Here is a 16,731-nt window from a genome sequence, read left to right as displayed (position 1 = left end):
AGTCCCCCTCCCCTCCCCACCCCCCCAGAAAAAGGAAGGATGAAGGATGCATCAGTACTGCCCTTGAACCTACAAACCTGCACTGGAGAAGCTTAGGTTCAGGAGCCCCCTCACCCCCACCCTCCCTGTAGAGGGGAGAAGGGCTCACTGATAAGCTCTTAGTTGGCATTTCTAAGTAAACTTGAACATGCACTGTAAAGCTTCTTAATTTGTCTCTATCAAGTTCATTGTGTTTCAAATTGGTTTGAGACTGTCAATGAATTGTGAAATCTGACATTTCCTCAGCAATTATGAGGTATTTGTAGATTCACTGCAGTTGTAAGAAACAGTGCTAAAATCCTGTAATACAGTATAATTGCCAGGAGGAAGCTAATGTTGACACGATCACAGTCTTACTCATATTTCCCCAGTTTTACATGCAACTCATTTGTGTGTGTGTGTGTTGTTTCCTGTGTGTTTTTTTTTCACGTGTGTGACTTCATCTTCAACGTTTTAAAATGGAATAGTAGGTGCTGTTGTGTCATACACTGAGTACATCACTCCTATCATGGGTAAGTACTAATTCTGAAATATGTCTTAGTTGTGGACATAGTGACTAGGTCATAAAAATGTCTTTATTGTGGGTCATGGTCAGATTTGAAGGGACAGGTCGTTTAGTCATCAAAACTTCACTTTACTCTTTGTAAACGAGATCCTGGAAAGCTCAGGATCAGTTATGCTCCCATGCCCTCAACAAACAATTGCCCTGGAGAGTGCTATCCCCCTGGTGGGGCCAACCGTGACCTGCAGTGGAGAGAGCTCACTGCCTAGTCTGCCCTGTGTTATCCTGGGATGTGGCCCCTCATCAGCTACCTCTGGTAGATGGAAAACTGGGCTAAGTTAGATCTGTTGGGAGACAGTGACATAGATGTGTTCTGTACCCCTGTGTAAGGGGTTTGTGAAGGTAATTTTGCTAGAAAGTGTTTGCTATCCCGCTGAGTTTAGAACATACCTCCTTATTAAGTTGGAACTCAACTATATTTTGCCAATAATAGGGATCGGATTTCTGAAAAGTGCTGTAAATGGCAAAGCCAAAATTGCTTAGAAGATAGGGAGTTAGGAGAAAAAGAGAGGCATTAAGTATTTTTTACAGCAGTAAACCATAAGGAATTGTCTTAATTCCAAGACTTCATCAGCATAAAAACTCATACTGAGGAAAACCCCCTCCAGACGCTCCTTTGTCTACATCTGTTTCCAGGGCACACTTAACTCTTTCTCAAGGGTGGTCCTTCACCTTAGGGACAAAGGCCCACTGTAACTTCAGCCAAAGCCCATTGTAGGAGGACTTCAGCACGCTGAGGATGTGGGCTGGGAAAATGGGATCTAATGTCAATTGGTGCTAATTTGCTCCTTTGCCCAAAGGTCCATACCTGGGAGGTGTAGATAAGCTGGGATGTAAACTTGAGAGCTGCAAAAGTGTTTTTAGACAGACCTGGGTTTGAATCCAGGTTCCACTTAGTAGCTATGTGACTGAGTAGATTTCTTAATCTGAGCACCAGTGGCCTCATCTTTGGTTGGACATGACTCCACCTATCTCAAGGGGCTCTTAAAAGGAGTAGACAACAGATAAGTGCCTATCACATAGTAGGCATTTAAAATGAGTGAAAAAGTTGGCTTAAAGCTCAACATTCAGAAAACTAAGATCGTGGCATCTGGTCCCATCACTTCATGGCAAATAGATGGGGAAACGGTGGCAGACTTTTATGTTTTGGGGCTCCAAAATCACTGAAGATGGTGACTGCAGTGTGAAATAAAGACCCTTGCTCCTTGGAAGAAAAGTTACGACAAACCTAGATAGCATGTTAAAAAGCAGAGAAATCATTTTGCCAACAAAGGTCCGTCTAGTCAAAGCTATGGTTTTCCTAGTAGTCATGTATGGATGTGAGAGTTGGACTATAAAGAAAGCTGAGCACTGAAGAATTGATGCTTTTGAACTGTGGTGTTGGAGAAAACCCTTGAGAGTCCCTTGGACTGCAAGGAGATCCAACCAGTCCGTGCTAAAGGAAATCAGTCCTGATTATTCATTGAAAGGACTAATGCTGAAGCTGAAACTCCAATATTTTGGCCACCTGACTTGAAGAACTGATTCATTGGAGAAGACCCTGATGCTGGGAAAGATTGAAGGCGGGAGAAGGGGACGACAGAGGATGAGATGGTTGGATGGCATCACTGACTCAATGGAAGTGAGTTTGAGTAAACTCCAGGAGTTGGTGATGGACAGGGAGGCCTGGCGTGCTGTGGTCCATGGGGTCACAGATAGACACAACTGAGTGACTGAACTGAACTGACTGATGATGCCTATGATTATAGTTAATAATGCTTTCTAATAAATCTTAGTTACATTCTTACACTCCCAAGGGGATCAGAAGGCAGCATAAACCAAGGTTATTCTGCTGTGGGGTTTTTCAGATCCTCCCCAAAAATGGTGCTATTTTTTGCTGGTGGCCCTCATACTACAGTTTGAGGTGAGGAAGGTGTTGGTGGGTATCTGCAAGTCTGGAGAAAGTGGGACCTGGAGAAGCTAAAAACCAGGAGCTTGGAGGGAAGACAAGACAGTGTGGAACCAGAGGGCGGGAAATTGAAGCCAGGAAGAGGAAGTAACACCAGCTTCTGTGTCAGCCCACATACCCAGAGCTGCTGCTCTGCTGTTACCATTTCAGTTCCTTCAGTCTCATTCAAAGCAGGCCTGATGGAGCCTCAGCCTCAGCCCAGCAGCCACAGAGGCCCCAGACCCAAGCCTGGGTCCATTCTTGGGGCTATTCTGAGTTCAAGCAATGCTGCCCCCTTCTGGGGATTGCTAAAAGCACTTAAATTTCTGTGAGAGATCTGTCATTTATCCCTAACAGGAAGGACCAGTTTCCTCTGCTCATATAGCTGGCTTAGGGCTTCCTCAATCTTGGTCACAGTATTGTGCCCACAACCCTCCAAAGACTCCCAGGGGCTCATCTGCTGTTGCATCTGGGGAAGGTTGAACTGTTCGGTAGCCACTCATCACCACTTTGCCTCTGTTCATCCAGTCAGTGAGTACCCCCCGACCCTCACCACCCAGTCCCAGACACCCAGGGTCAACAGAAAAGTTAAATACCCAGGAGAACAGAGTGACTAAGGCAACCCAGGTGCATTTCCTGTCCCCGTCCACATCAGGCATCGTGATAACTGGCTGGACCTAAGGAGAGAAGGGGGACTGGGGCGGGGACTCTAGGGCCTGAAGAGTCATCTGATTGGAGCATCTGAAGACTGCCTGCATCAGAGTCCTCCTGTGAGCAAAGGAGAGAAGACTGCGGATGAGTCAGTCCCAGGGATTGATGGAACAGAGGAACCAGACGATCAAGTCAGGAGCAAACAGCTGAGCGGAGGACAGAACCCAGGCTGCCCGACTCCTGCTCCCAGAGTTGTTCTTTACACGTCATCCCACACACTGTTTAGACAGAGCAGCAGAGAAGAAACACAGACATCCTGGAGGCTGCCGGGAGGAGGCCAGGGCTGGGAACAGAGGGAGGTCTGTTTATTCTCGGCAGTCCAGTATCTGAGGGGCCCCACTCCCATTTCTGTCCAGACCCCAGTCTGAACTCTCCCAGAGCCTCTTGACTTCTGCCTAACCAGAGAGCATGGGGCTGGGAGCCATCCCCTGGAACGCTGCGTCCTCCTAGCCACCAGCTCCCTTGAGGACAGGCCTGAGACTGGATTCTTCTCCCATTTTTCGTCCAGAGGCCCTTCTCTCCAGGATCCCTGACTGCCTTGCAGAGTTGGCGGAGCCAGACCTCTCAGGCCTCCAACCCTTCAGGCCCAGATCTTCTTGGGAGAGAGCAGAGGACCCCTCGTTCCATCTTCATGTGCTCTTGAACGAGAAAGCTTTTCCTAATGTCTAACCTCCAGCTTTCTTGCTGAAGTTTTAGCCTGTTTTCTCCCATTTCAGGTCTCAAGAAAATGTAACTGCTTCTTCTCTTCCTCTCCCCAAAGTTACACTTGACACAAGATGGAAATCAGTGCTTCCTAGCCTTGAACTTGCCCTTCCTCTCACTCAGTGTCCTGTGTTTCCTTGTGAAGTGAAAGTGTCATTATCATCTTGCTATTCACAAGCTCTTCATCCGCTTATTTCAATGGAATTCTCAGAGGAGACGTGCAGAGAAGGCCAGAAGTTCCTTTCGTTGACTGCTTCTGTGCCAACCACTGACCCAAGTCCTTACTACACTTTTTTTTGGCCACACCACGTGGCATGTGGGATATACTCCAACTAGGGATTGAACCTGTGCCCCTGTAGTTGAAGGGTGGAGTCAACCCCTGGACGTCCAGGGAAGTCTCCCCACATTTTCTCATTTAGTCTCACAATAGATGAAAACAGTATGAGCCCCCATTTTACAGATGAGGAAACTGAGGTAAGAGAATTTAATAATTTGCTCAAGTTTACGCAGCCAGAAAAATAGGATCCAACTAGGATTCTTGAGATTTAAACCCAGGCCTTCTGATTCAAGCTCTGGCTGTTTCTCAGTCTTCATGGAGGAGAGAAGAAGCATGTCACTTGAGACCCTGCCCCCGTTAGGTGTCGTGTGTGCAGTTACACATATTATCCCATAAGACTCCTGGCAACAGTGACTGATGCCTTGCCTTGTTCCCGTTTTACAGGTGCGAAAATAGAGGCCCAGAGAGATGGCTGGCACAAAGTCACACCCCCAGGGCCATTCATGCCTCTGAGCCCAAAACATGACTCACAAAGCAAATGAGAAAAGTGTGGAATGACCCCAGATTCTAGAAGGCAAGGCTGGCTTTTATAAGCTGAAAGTTCCCATCAGGTGATAGGAAGGGAAGATAGCGAAGATTCTCGGGTTCCAAAGGCCCCCACCACCACCACCATCAGACTGTACTCAGCAGACTGGCAGAATTACAGAGCTGGATGTGCTATCAGCTGACTGGCCACTGATATATTTATAAAATGTAAATATATCAGCTGGGAGGTGGGGAGGATGGACTAAATCTTTGTTGGTTAACTGGAATGCATTCCTCAGATTAGCTAAGCAGTAGCAGGCCAGAGAGCTCCAAGCTGCCTCCTTGGTGGCAAGCTATGTCCAGTGGCTGGAGACAGGGCCCCTGGTACAGGAGAAGGACGTGGAGGGGGTGGGGGGGGGGGGGCAGCGGAGAAGGGAGGAAGCCTTCCCAGCGCAGCAGCTCAGGGTGTGTCAGGCCCCACCCCCAGAGGCGGGGCCAGGCTGGGTCCCACCAGCCTCAGCTCCATCCCAGGCAAGGGCAGAGCCAGGGCAGCAGAGAGCTGGGGGCCCCGCTGTCTCCACGCAGTGGAGGTACCATGACCTCAATGGTCAGGACACCAGACATCGCCAGAAGCCCTGCAGCGCTGGCCAGGACAGCTCCCTGACACTCGGAGGGGAGCCCAGGCTGGGCAAGCCACACCTGTCACCTACAGTCATGTGAGTAGCTACCTAACCCTAACCCTAGCCCCCACCCGGCCCCTGGACCACACCTGGAGACTTCAGCCTCAGGGCCTGAAGAGGCCATTGCACCTAGCCCAAGCCTCCAGAGCCTCCAGGTTGTGACTGCTGAGATGTACCCCCCTGCCCCCCAGGGCTGACCCTGCCTTTCTTGCTGCTCTGGTGGAGGTGGGGCGGGAGATTCACTCCCAGCGAAGAGCTGGGAGCTCCAGCCTGTGACTCCAGAGTCCAGGTTTGAAGTTTCAGGACCCTGAGATCTCCTGGGGTTTGAACAAGTTAACAGTGCGGGGATGAAGGGGAACAGAAACCAGAGGCCGCTGGAAGGGAAGGATGTTCCCAGCAGAGGGCACTGGGGGACACTGAGGAAGAGGAACCAGGCTGAGGGTAAAGGGGTGCAATGGCCTGGGGGAGCTGGGAATAGAAGGGGCAGCATCTCCTGTGCTCAGGGTGGCCTTGAGGCCCTTCGACCCTCTCACTCTAGGAAGGGGGCAGGTAGGAATCCTTCCTTTATTGACTTTGATCCTAGCAACAACAGCTGCTCCCCTGTTGACAGAAGCAGGAGTTTCCCACGGGGCCCAGGCAGGACACCCCCTCCCTCATCCCCTTGACGTGGCAGTAGGGCCAGGGCATGGGAGGCCTGGGACAGGTCGGAGCCACAGAGAGGCCAGGCCCTGCCCAGTGGCTCCCCCTCCATCTCTGGGCTCACTCCAGCCCCCCTTGCCCTCCACACTCACTGCCAACCCTCCCCGTCCCTCAGCAACTCTTCCCCTCCTCCAGTTCCCAGGAAAGGCCTCGTTGCTAGCTGCTAGCCTGGTGCGGACGTCAAGTTTATGGGCTGGAAGTCCTACCCGGAGGCTGCTCACTGAAGTGTAACCAGCCACAAGGCGGATGGAAGGGAGGTGCTGGGGATAGGGCAACCCCTTGGTGCTGCTAACTCAGTGAGCCCTGCCTCAGACTGACTTCTGCCCCACCCCACCCCCACCCCCAATCCCTGTAACCTACCACCTTTTAAGACACTGGTGCCAACCAGCCTGCAAGCATCTGAAGACAGGGACCACTCTCCATTTATATCCACCCTGCCCCCCGCACCCCAGCCCTAGCCCCTGGTCCAGGGCCCACTCATGACCCAAAGGAGACTGTCAGCTGTTGGCTGGCCAGAGGATCCCTACACACCAGGCAGATTCCATCCTATCCCTCTAGCTGATTAGAGGCCTCACCTGGTGGAGGCAGGGGAGGTCCAAATGCTGTGGGGATGGGTGTGTCTAACCAGAGACATAAACACAGCTGCCCAGAGAGGGTCAGGCAGGTAACAGAAATGGATGAAAGGGCTGGGTGGGGACTATAGGGAGCTTTCTGAAGGCAGTGACCGCTCAACTCTAGCTGGTTGCTACTACATAAGCCCTCATTTTTTTTAACCAAAAATATTAATTTTATGTAAATTTTAATTGGCAATTCATTTGGAGGAAAAATGTGTATCAGCAAACAGGATATGGTCCACAGTCCATTGGTCTGCAACCTCTGGATAGCTTCCCTGATGGTTCAGATGTAAAGAAATCTGCCTGCCAATGCAGGAGACTTGGGTTCAGTCCCTGGGTGGGGAATAGCTCAATAGTTCAATTGAGAAGAGACTAGCTACCCACTCCAGTATTCTGGCCTGGGAAATCCCATGGACAGAGCAGCCTGGTGACCTACAGTCCCTGGGGTCATAAAGAAAGAATCGGACATGGCTTAGCGATGAAACAACAACTTGCTGAGAAAGGACAGTGACCTGCAGCCCCATCCTAACTCCAGCCACCCCATCTTCCGTCCAGGCACGCCTGCTGCTGCTCCAGGTCTCCCCCATCCCCAGGCCCAAGATGACACCCAACAGCACCAAGGAGGTGCCCAGCCCCGTTCCTGCAGGGGCCCTGGGGCTCTCCCTGGCCCTGGCAAGTCTCATCGTCGCTGCCAACCTGCTCCTGGCCCTGGGCATCGCCGGGGACCGCCGCCTGCGCAGCCCGCCCGCCGGCTGCTTCTTCCTGAGCCTGCTGCTGGCAGGGCTGCTCACCGGGCTGGCGCTGCCCGCACTGCCTGCCCTGTGGAGCCAGAGCCGCCGAGGCTACTGGTCCTGTCTCTTCCTCTACTTGGCTCCCAACTTCTGCTTCCTCTCCCTGCTCGCCAACCTCCTGCTGGTGCACGGGGAGCGCTACATGGCCGTGCTGCGGCCCCTGCGGCCCCGCGGGAGCATGCGGCTGGCCCTGCTCCTCACCTGGGCTGCCCCCCTGCTCTTTGCCAGCCTGCCTGCCCTGGGCTGGAACCACTGGGCTCCTGGTGGCAACTGCAGCTCCAAGGCCGTCTTCCCAGCCCCCTACCTCTACCTCGAAATCTATGGGCTCCTGCTGCCAGCCGTGGGCGCAGCCGCCCTCCTCTCGGTCCGCGTGCTGGTCACTGCACACCGCCAGCTGCAGGACATACGCCGGCTGGAGCGGGCCGTGTGCCGCGGGGCGCCCTCAGCCCTAGCCCGGGCCCTCACCTGGCGGCAGGCCAGGGCGCAGGCTGGGGCCACGTTGCTCTTCGGGCTGTGCTGGGGGCCCTACGTGGCCACCCTGCTGCTCTCTGTCCTGGCCTTTGAGCAGCGCCCGCCGCTGGGGCCCGGAACTCTGCTGTCCCTCATCTCACTGGGCAGCGCCAGTGCGGCGGCCGTGCCTGTGGCCATGGGGCTGGGTGATCAGCGCTACACGGCCCCCTGGAGGGCGGCTGCCCAGAGGTGGCTCCAGATGCTGCGGGGCAGACCCCAGGGCAGTCCTGGCCCCAGCACCACCTACCATACCAGCAGCCAAAGCAGCGTGGACCTCGACTTGAACTAGAGGGAGGGCCTCTGCTCATTCCCACCAGAAGCATCCATCCATCTTGGCTGCCACCCGTCTCCACGTGTCCCCACAACTCTGGATCATGGATCAGAGAGTGTCCCTGTTATGACCCCACTCTGACTGAATAAAGCTCCCCTGGGCCAGGTGATGGTTATCTCATTCCGTGTCTTAGCCAGGGAGGGACAGGTGAACAGCTGGGGAAAGAACCTAGAGGATCCAGGGAGATTCCATGTCTTAGCCAGGGAAGGGACAGGTGAACAGCTGGGGAAAGAACCTAGAGGATATATATCCAGGGAGATTCCTGATAGGCAGGCAGTTGTAGGTGAGGGCGGTGAGTTGAGGAACCCTGAAACCCAGCAGAGGGGGAGGGTAGCAACACCCTGACATGCCCCTCACTGGTTCCTCCTCACGTCCAGCCACAAAATCCACACAGACACGTCTCTGGGAAGTATATTTTATTTACATTTTTAAAATCTGTTAACTAACATCTCTTCCTCCTTTCCACCCCCAGACACTTGGGAAGGGAAAGAACGGGAACTTCAAAGACCTACTCCCCACATACAAACACACACCCCCATGGCTCACACCAGCAAAGGAAGTGAAAGAGAAAGAGGTCTGAACCTCCCTCTGAAGTATCTGCCAGGTCTGGGCGAGGGGGAGGGGAGGGGGGGAAGGAGGGGCCTGAGGGGTGGGTTTCTTAAGAGAAGGAAGAGACAGAGAGGGAGCAAGTCAGTTTGAAGGGGTTGGAAAGTAGTCCGAGGCCCCTCCCCTCCTCTTCCCTCCTACCCGACCGCCTCTGCTGTGGGGGGTCTCCCTGTGCCCCCTCCACACCAGACACAAAGCAGATGCTGCAGCTGTTAGCGGTCAGGTCTCTGGACACAAAATACTTTTGCTTTGTGGTCTCCCGACGTGGTCACCACCAAGGAGGCATCTCTGTGGACAGAAAGCACGGTTGGAAAGGACTGGAGAACCTGAGGCCCACCCCAAGCCCACCACCCAGGGGCACTTTGGGGGGGCTCTTCCAGTGTATCCCCAACTCTAGACCGCTAGTGCCTGGAGCTGGGCTGACCAGCCCACATCCAGTGAACACTCCTGAAGCCAGCCATCAGCCTGGGGATCAGAGGAGAGCTGCCCGCGTGGGGGAGGCAGTCCCAGCCCCTGAGCCCAAGAGTGAGATGAGAGGCCACACCACCAACAGAAGACGACTCCCGCAGGCCCCCAGCACGGCTGCCTAGGCAGGCCCAGGCCTTGGGTCCCAGCTTCCTTTAGCAACCCTCCCACACTTTAAGGGCCCCCACATGCTACTCTCACCTCCCAAATATGCAGAGACCCCAGCCCTTGCCCAAGTCACTTACTTGCTGAGGGCAAAGTCCAGGATCTCGGCCGTGTGGCCCCGGTAGTCAGTAAGCAGGCGGCCAGTCCGAGCATCCCAGAGGCGCACGATGCCGTCCAGGCTGCAAGTGTAAACCACGGCGGTGCCTGCCTCCCACAGCAGCTGCACGATGCCCGACTGCAGAAGGGTACAGAGAAGTGGGGTGCGTCAGGGGCATCTGCCCCCAACTCTCAAGGAGGGAGGGAGGGGTAAGGGACCATAGGGAGGACTGGACAGGAGCCAAGTCTGGGGCAGATGCTCCCAGAGAACCTGGGCTTCCCCACAGCCTGTACCTGGTGCTGACACTGGTGCCTGAGGGTCTGTGTGGACAGGTCATAGATGGCCAAGGTCCCATCCAGGTAGCCAACAGCTGCCAGGGGCATCCTGGGCAGAAGAGAGCATCATGATGACTCGTGGAAGGACCTGCACTCGGTGCCCTCTGTCCTTCCTGGTCCCCCAGCCCAGCCTCCTCCCCCAACTCCCCTGCTCCTGTGTCCAGGCTGAGGCCACGCTCACACTCACACACTGCAGAAGCCCAAGGACTCCACGGAGTTGGACTCACTCTCCTCCCCTTCTCCCAGGCTTGGCTGAGAGGCCACAGTCTCGGGTCTGAAAACGCCCACCACCTATGAGCCAGAGGAGAGGATCAGAAGAGGGCCTGGAAACGTGGTTCTCCAGTAAGAGAAGAAAGGCACTGGGGTGAGGAGGCTGAGTGAAGAAAAAGAGAGGAAATGGAGGAGACGCAGAGAGCCCCACAGCCAGGCTTCCAGGCCCCACTCACCTTGCCGGTGGTGGCACTGACCAGCTTGGCCTGGCAGTCCACAGAGCCAGTGAGGATCAGGCTGCCATCCTGGTTGGCAGCGACACAGGTCAGAGGGCCCTGGTGACCCTCGGTCCCTAGGATGAAGCAGCGGGGAAAGTCAGGCTTCATCCTGACCCAGGTCTCAGCCCTTTCCCCACAAAGGCCTAGGTTAACACCTCCCCCACCTCCGATACCTTTTAGTACATGGATAGAGTTTCCCTGCTTCAGGTCCCAAATCCTGATGGTGCCATCTTCATAGCCGACCACAGCTCGCTTCCCTAAAGGATCAGAGATGCAGGTGAAGAGATGACAACCAGCACAGACACATCAGCGCATCAGGCAAGAAAAGAGGGAGGCAGGCAAGGAAGCGAGGGAACAGACAGTGCCCCAGGGAAGACCCAGTTCCGGGTGAGAAAGGGAGAGCTGTTTGCTCTGGTCCTGGGCGGTCAGTGCTCCCAACAGCAGACCTCGGAGTTTGCTGACCATGGCCCAGGAGGGTGCAAGGCAGGTGTGGAACCCAGACCCCACCTGTCCACATTCAGGGATGCCGCTCTCACCATCAGGGAGGACTCGGCCACAGGTGGCCGGGCAGTTGGGGCCTTGGAAGGTCTTGCAGTCACCAGTCGGAACCTTCCACATCCAGGTGTTGCCATCAGCCGTGCCCGCCAGGAGGACAGGTGCCCGAGGGTGCCATTCCATCCACTGGGCAGAGACAAAGGCTCAACAGGGGTTCTCCTCACCCCATCTCACCTAGGAGTCTGCCCCCGGGAGCCCCACCAAGCTCTCCCTGCTTCCGAGTCAGTCAGTGGGGACATCCCAGGGGATGGGCCCAGACACCCCTGCTGTCCTCTGGGAGAGCACTGGCTCAGAGCTGGCTTGATCTACTCAAGGAGGCATGGCCCCTGAGCTCTCCCCACTCTGCCCAGCCCTCATAGTTGAATCCCACTGTGACGATCTCACCTCTAGATCTCCTGCTTCAAAAGACCAGACCTCCTCCTTTGTGTCCACCTGCCATACTTTTAAGAGACCACTCATGTCCCCTGTGGCCACTAGGGTAGAGTCATGGCTGAAACCAGCACAGGTCACGGAGTCTTTATGGCCTGCAGAGATTGGGCAGAAAGAGAAGAAAGAGAATGTCAGGGTACCTGGTGCTGGGGATACAGGAGCTAGGTATCCGGCCCCCAAAAAGTACCTGCTGGGAAAAACAGGATGAGTCCCCACAGAACAGGTAACCAAACTCATAGCTGCTGCAGGAGCCAACACCCCCAGCTCTCCCCAGGTGAGACACTGCTGGGCCCCCAGTTGACCACGTGTAGCCCAGACCTATGTCTTCCCCATTCTGTCCACACCACACCTCTGCCTGAAACATCCACAGCCTTCTTCCCACCCCCATTCTCTGTCACTAGTGTCGCCTCCTCCAGGTCTTTCCCTGACTCCCTCGGCTAATCAGTGTCTCCCTCCCCCATGCCCACAACAGACTAGGATATCCTTTGGGGCTCTTGGGCCAAGCATAGAGCTGGCAAAACAGGGATCAATAAATGGCTATTGGATGCACAACCACTGCAGGCCAGCCCCCTAAGACCTGCAAAGAGGCAAGACTTCACCGAGCCCCCTCACCTGCACACTCAAAGAGCAGTTCCCCATCGCTGAGCCTCCACACAAAGGCTTTGTCGTCTTCGCCTCCTGTCACTGCCAAGGTGTTGGTCTTGGGGTCCAGGCTCACACAGAACACTGATGCTGTCCCGAGAAACATTCCAAGAGTAAGGAGGTGGGGCTCCCACCTAGAGTCCTGTCCTTCAGGACCTTTGGGGAGCCCACCCCCTTCCACCTAAAGCAACATGTCTTTCCTCCTGGAAAAGAAGGGTGCATCCAAAGTCTTCTAAGTTTCAAACATTCAGTTGTTGGAGAATTCCTCCCCAAGCTTGCCAAACTCTAAGTCCCTCCCCAGGACACATCGCTCTCCTGTGTTCTTCCCTTCACCCCACACTTATGTGGTGGACAAGAGGAGGGAATGTGTGTAGGGCTTACAGTTCTGAGTGGGATGTCACCAGGTTGGGGGCTGAGTGAGGAAAGCCTGCGTTACTGGTTCCTTATCAAGAGTTAACATTTAAGAGGATTATCCAAAAGATGAACCAAAAGGTACTATTACCCCTAATTCAGAGTAAAGGAACTTTTATCAATGACAACTTTTTAAAAGGAAACTAAAGCCCAGAGACATCAATAAAGATCATAAACAACCAAGTAGCAGAGACAGAATTTGAACCCAAGTGTGTCTCAACCGACTCCAGGAGCCAACAGCTCCTCCACCACAAAAGCAACATTTTCCCACTGCTACACAGTGGATGATGCTCAAATGTCCACCTGGGCTGAACCTAGGACAGATCTCCCCAGGGACCTACCAGAATGCAGTGCAAAAGTGACCTCACTGTCGTCAGGGCCCTCCATGCTGCCGACCACCCCTTCCTGGGGTTCCAGAACCCAGCCCTCCTCATTGCCCTCTTCTTCTTCCTCTTCCTCGAAGTCCACATCTTCCATCTCCTGGACCAGATCGTCTGCTTTGGGGAGAGGGTTAACAGACGGTGTGCGGCAGACGGTAAGAGGGATGGCAAGTGTGGGGAGGCCCGAGGCTGGGGTGGTCATGTGGCCAGAGGGCAAGATGAGGTCAGACAGGAGGGGTGAAGCGGGGGGTGAGAGGCGGCAGGGAGGAGGGGGCGTGCGGAACGGAGGACTGGAGGGCTCTGAGGACCTGGGGTTGGCCAGAGACCGTGTGGGAAGGGAGGACCGAGGGAATGATGGGAAGGGGGTGTGTGAGGGGAAGGGCCAGGGGAGGCGTCAGGGGAACCCCCACCCCGGACCAGGCCTGAGAACTAAGTGTGGGGTTAGGGGAGAGGGGAAGGGCGAAGGAGGTAGGTAGGAATGACAGGTGGGTGGGGTAGGGTGGGGAGCAGAGTGGGGGGAGAAGCCGGGGTCAAAGGCCAGGGGTAAGAGCCTCTTGTCCCATGGCCTGAGAATCCGCAGCTCTTACCCGGGTCCGGCGGACCAGGATCCAGTTCTACCACCTCGATAATCTCTTCATCACCATGGAAGCTTAGAGTCTCCAACGGGGGGGTGTCAGCAGCGGCCCCGCTCTCCGATTCGGACTCCATGCGGCGCAAGCGGCAGACCCACTTCTCTGGGCCCAAACGCCTCCCAGAGTCAGCTCTGCGCGACGACGCGGAACTCGGGCCCCTCCTCCCGGGAGGAAGTAGGTGTAGGCCACTCCCCCGGCAGGGAGAGCGACGGGCTCTTGACCAATAGAGAAGGGGGTGGACCGGCTGAGTCACCAATCACAGGACCGAAGAGGGAGACGAGGCCGAGGCGTGGCGAGGAGAACCCAAACTCCGCCCGACCTGACTCCGCCCCCAACAGGAGGGAAACATGCGAGGGTGCGCGCTTCCGGGGCTCTCCTGGGAAGGGTAGTTCTCCTGGGTCCGCTGCTTGGGCTTCTGGGAGATGTAGTTTCTGATTTGTAGGCTGGACGGATACAGCGGGGGAGGCCCCTTACGCAAACTACAATTCCCAGCGGGGACTGCGGTGAAGGGGGGGTGGGATCTGAACATGGCGGCGGTGGTAGCTGCTACGGCGCTGAAGGGCCGGGGGGCGAGAAATGCCCGCGTCCTCAGGGGTAAGGAGAGGGACCCCGGGGAGGGCAGGACTGCAGGGGATGCCCTTTTTTTTCACATCCCGCTAAGCTGTAGCAGGAGTTCAGGGCTGTCGATTGCTGCCCACATCCTTCTGCAGGATTTTAAAGAGTCTGGGGGCTAAAAGATGCTCTTTAAAAGTCACCCAGTCCATCCCTCAGCCTTCCGGTTACACGACACCTCTGGGGTCTTTCACGGAAAGGGAGTCTCAAGGAAGCCTTTTAGACTTCCGCGCTCCAGGTGTTTCACACTCACCGCAGTGCAGAGGAAAAGAGCCCTGGGCTTCTGGAGGCTTGGGTTCTAGCCCCGGATAATTAGCAGTTTGACCTTGGGCGAAGCAGTTCGTCTCTTGGGGCTTCAGTTTCCTCTTCTATAAAATGAGGGGATGGAGTAGACTACCTTTAAGCTCCCCCTCCAGTGTTAACGTTCTGCAGTTTGCAAGCCATTTCTCGGATTTTCTTCCATATGTCTCACGCGAGCCCCACTGCAGTCCCTTCACATCCTGAGGTCCGAGGAGATGAAGAACAGCGAAGCTCGCTCTCCCGGCACCAGGGTGATGAGCCCGCAGTGACGTGGAAGCGGCTTTCAAAGGTGCCACCTCGATGGCGATTTTCCCATTTCTCTCTGGACTCTCCCAGGCACCTGTTACTCCAAATTGCAGTCACTCCCCTTCCTCAGATCTCAGTCACTCCTCCCTAGGCTTTCTTCTCCTCTTCTCTTGACTGACCTTCCTTGCCTCCGTTCACAGGGATTCTGTCAGGAGCCGCTGCTAACAAGGCTTCCCAGAACAGGAGCCGGGCACTGCAAAGCCACAGCTCCCCAGAGTGCAAGGAGGAGCCTGAGCCCCTCTCCCCTGAGCTGGAATACATCCCCAGAAAGAGGGGCAAGAACCCCATGAAAGCTGTGGGACTAGCCTGGTAAGTTTTAACTAACTCTTTGCCCACCAATGGGGAGTGGCACCAGGGGCGGGTGGGACCCAGAAACTTCTCCAAGTTTCAGGTGATGAACTGAATCCAGGGTTGCCAGGACAGAATGGCTGGGTGTGAGGACTGGAATCTCAGAGGACTGGAGCAGGGGAGGGAGGTGGCAACGTCTGAAACTGGAGAGAGAGTGGGTTTTCTGTGCACTGAGCTGAGCTAATCTGATTCAGATTTGGGTCTATGGCCTCATCCTCTTTTGGGAGCTTGGGGCAGGACCCAATTGAGGTTTTAATTGAGGTCATGCAAGATTATGTTAGTAATACAGTAGTAGCACCTATAAGATGTTCAGTGCATTGTTATTTGGATTTGATTCTGATCTTAATACATTGTTGTTGTTCAGTCGCTCAGTCGTGTCCAACTCTTTGTGACCCCATGGACTGGAGCATGCCGGGCTTGAGCAATATTAAAAGCAGGGAGAAATTAATATTTTTTTTCCAGCACCCGAGGTGTGCCAGTACTTTACTGTGTATTGTTTTAGTCTTTCTGAGATAAATAGGACATCCCTATTTTACAGAGGGAACTGAGGCTCAGAGCTGGATTTTCACCAGGTCTTATAACTCCACGCCCTTTCCCCACGCTGAAGTGCCTCCCACATAGCAGTTGCTTAGGTTAAGGAGAGTCAGGGATGGCGTGTGGGTGGTTTAGGCAGAGGGAACTTTTGCCAAGACTTGGAGAGGTAAAGAGAATGGGCTGTCTGGAGAACCCTGCACAGTTGTTATGGCAGGCTGGCAGGGCTCATGCTGAGGAGTGTCAAACTAAAGGGAAAAGGAATGACAAGGTGGGCAGAGACCCAACCACAGGCCTTTTATGCCGCCTAGGAGTTTGAACTTGGCCAGGAAGTGATAGAGAACTGTTGCGGGGTTTTGAGCAGAGCAGTGGCAGGATCCGATTCACACGGGGCCTTCCAGCAGCCAACACTGAGGCTGAATAGATGCAAGTAGTATTGCAGTGTTGGTGCAGTTGAAGCTGGAATGAGGTTCTGCCCAGCTCCTCTGGCTGAGGCTCGGCCCCTCCCCAAATCCCATGCACATCTCCCCACCCCTAGGGCCATCGGCTTCCCCTGTGGTATCCTCCTCTTCATCCTCACCAAGCGGGAAGTGGACAAGGACCGTTTGAAGCAGATGAAGGCTCGGCAGAACATGCGGGCATCCAACACGGGCGAGTATGAGAGCCAGAGGTTCAGGGCCTCCTCCCATCATGCCCCATCTCCTGAAGCTGGGTCGGGGGTGCAGTCATGAGGAGCACTGCAACCCTCCCCTAAACTCTGGACTCGTGGCCTCCAGACTCTCCAGTCCTTTCTGGTCCTTGCCTCTGAGGCCCACCAGAGGGCGCATGAAGCCCAGGCTCCTGCCAACCCCATTCCTCCTGAAAAACCAGCCAAAGACGAATAAAGTTACTGTCTGAGTGGAAAGGAACCAGGACCGGGTTTGTGAGTCCCCCTGGGATGGGAGGGGTACAGGGTGGGGTTGGTTACTCCTCTGTACTCCCTCTCACAGAAGCCTCAGTGTTCTAGGCTGAATAGTTGGTGAAACCACAGAGACTTAAGTACAAGCCTAGGCTCAGGCCCT

General features: G+C 54.8%; 3 protein-coding genes across 4 annotated transcripts; 2 read left to right on the top strand and 1 right to left on the bottom strand.

Annotated features, from left to right (window-relative positions):
* Window positions 1–5,245: 5,245 nt before the first annotated feature.
* GPBAR1 (G protein-coupled bile acid receptor 1) lies at window positions 5,246–8,472 on the top strand. Its single transcript, XM_061147917.1, has 2 exons — window positions 5,246–5,459; window positions 7,292–8,472. Exon 2 carries the CDS (start codon window positions 7,337–7,339, stop codon window positions 8,324–8,326), a length of 990 nt encoding a protein of 329 aa, XP_061003900.1. The 5' UTR covers window positions 5,246–5,459; window positions 7,292–7,336; the 3' UTR covers window positions 8,327–8,472.
* A 295-nt stretch (window positions 8,473–8,767) lies between these two features.
* AAMP (angio associated migratory cell protein) lies at window positions 8,768–13,730 on the bottom strand. 2 transcript variants are annotated; one of them, XM_061148761.1, is made up of 11 exons: window positions 13,529–13,730; window positions 12,903–13,058; window positions 12,121–12,240; window positions 11,464–11,603; window positions 11,061–11,205; window positions 10,698–10,781; window positions 10,483–10,598; window positions 10,224–10,327; window positions 9,995–10,085; window positions 9,685–9,839; window positions 8,768–9,262 (listed from the first exon to the last, which is right to left on the bottom strand). In XM_061148761.1, exons 1-11 carry the CDS (start codon window positions 13,647–13,649, stop codon window positions 9,187–9,189), a joined length of 1,308 nt encoding a protein of 435 aa, XP_061004744.1. In that variant the 5' UTR covers window positions 13,650–13,730; the 3' UTR covers window positions 8,768–9,186. The 2 variants fall into 2 exon arrangements, with proteins under 2 accessions (XP_061004744.1, XP_061004745.1); XM_061148762.1 differs by having other exon boundaries at window positions 12,903–13,055.
* Window positions 13,731–14,072: 342 nt separating this feature from the next.
* Window positions 14,073–16,578, top strand: LOC133060882 (probable hydrolase PNKD). The gene is made up of 3 exons (XM_061148766.1): window positions 14,073–14,167; window positions 14,932–15,100; window positions 16,209–16,578. Exons 1-3 carry the CDS (start codon window positions 14,101–14,103, stop codon window positions 16,399–16,401), a joined length of 429 nt encoding a protein of 142 aa, XP_061004749.1. The 5' UTR covers window positions 14,073–14,100; the 3' UTR covers window positions 16,402–16,578.
* The last annotated feature ends 153 nt before the right edge of the window (window positions 16,579–16,731 follow it).

The sequence above is a fragment of the Dama dama genome, chromosome 8, assembly GCF_033118175.1.
Source record: "Dama dama isolate Ldn47 chromosome 8, ASM3311817v1, whole genome shotgun sequence".
Lineage (NCBI taxonomy): Eukaryota > Metazoa > Chordata > Mammalia > Artiodactyla > Cervidae > Dama > Dama dama.
Note: the sequence above shows the minus strand (reverse complement) of the source record. Positions and strands in the feature narration are given on the sequence as shown.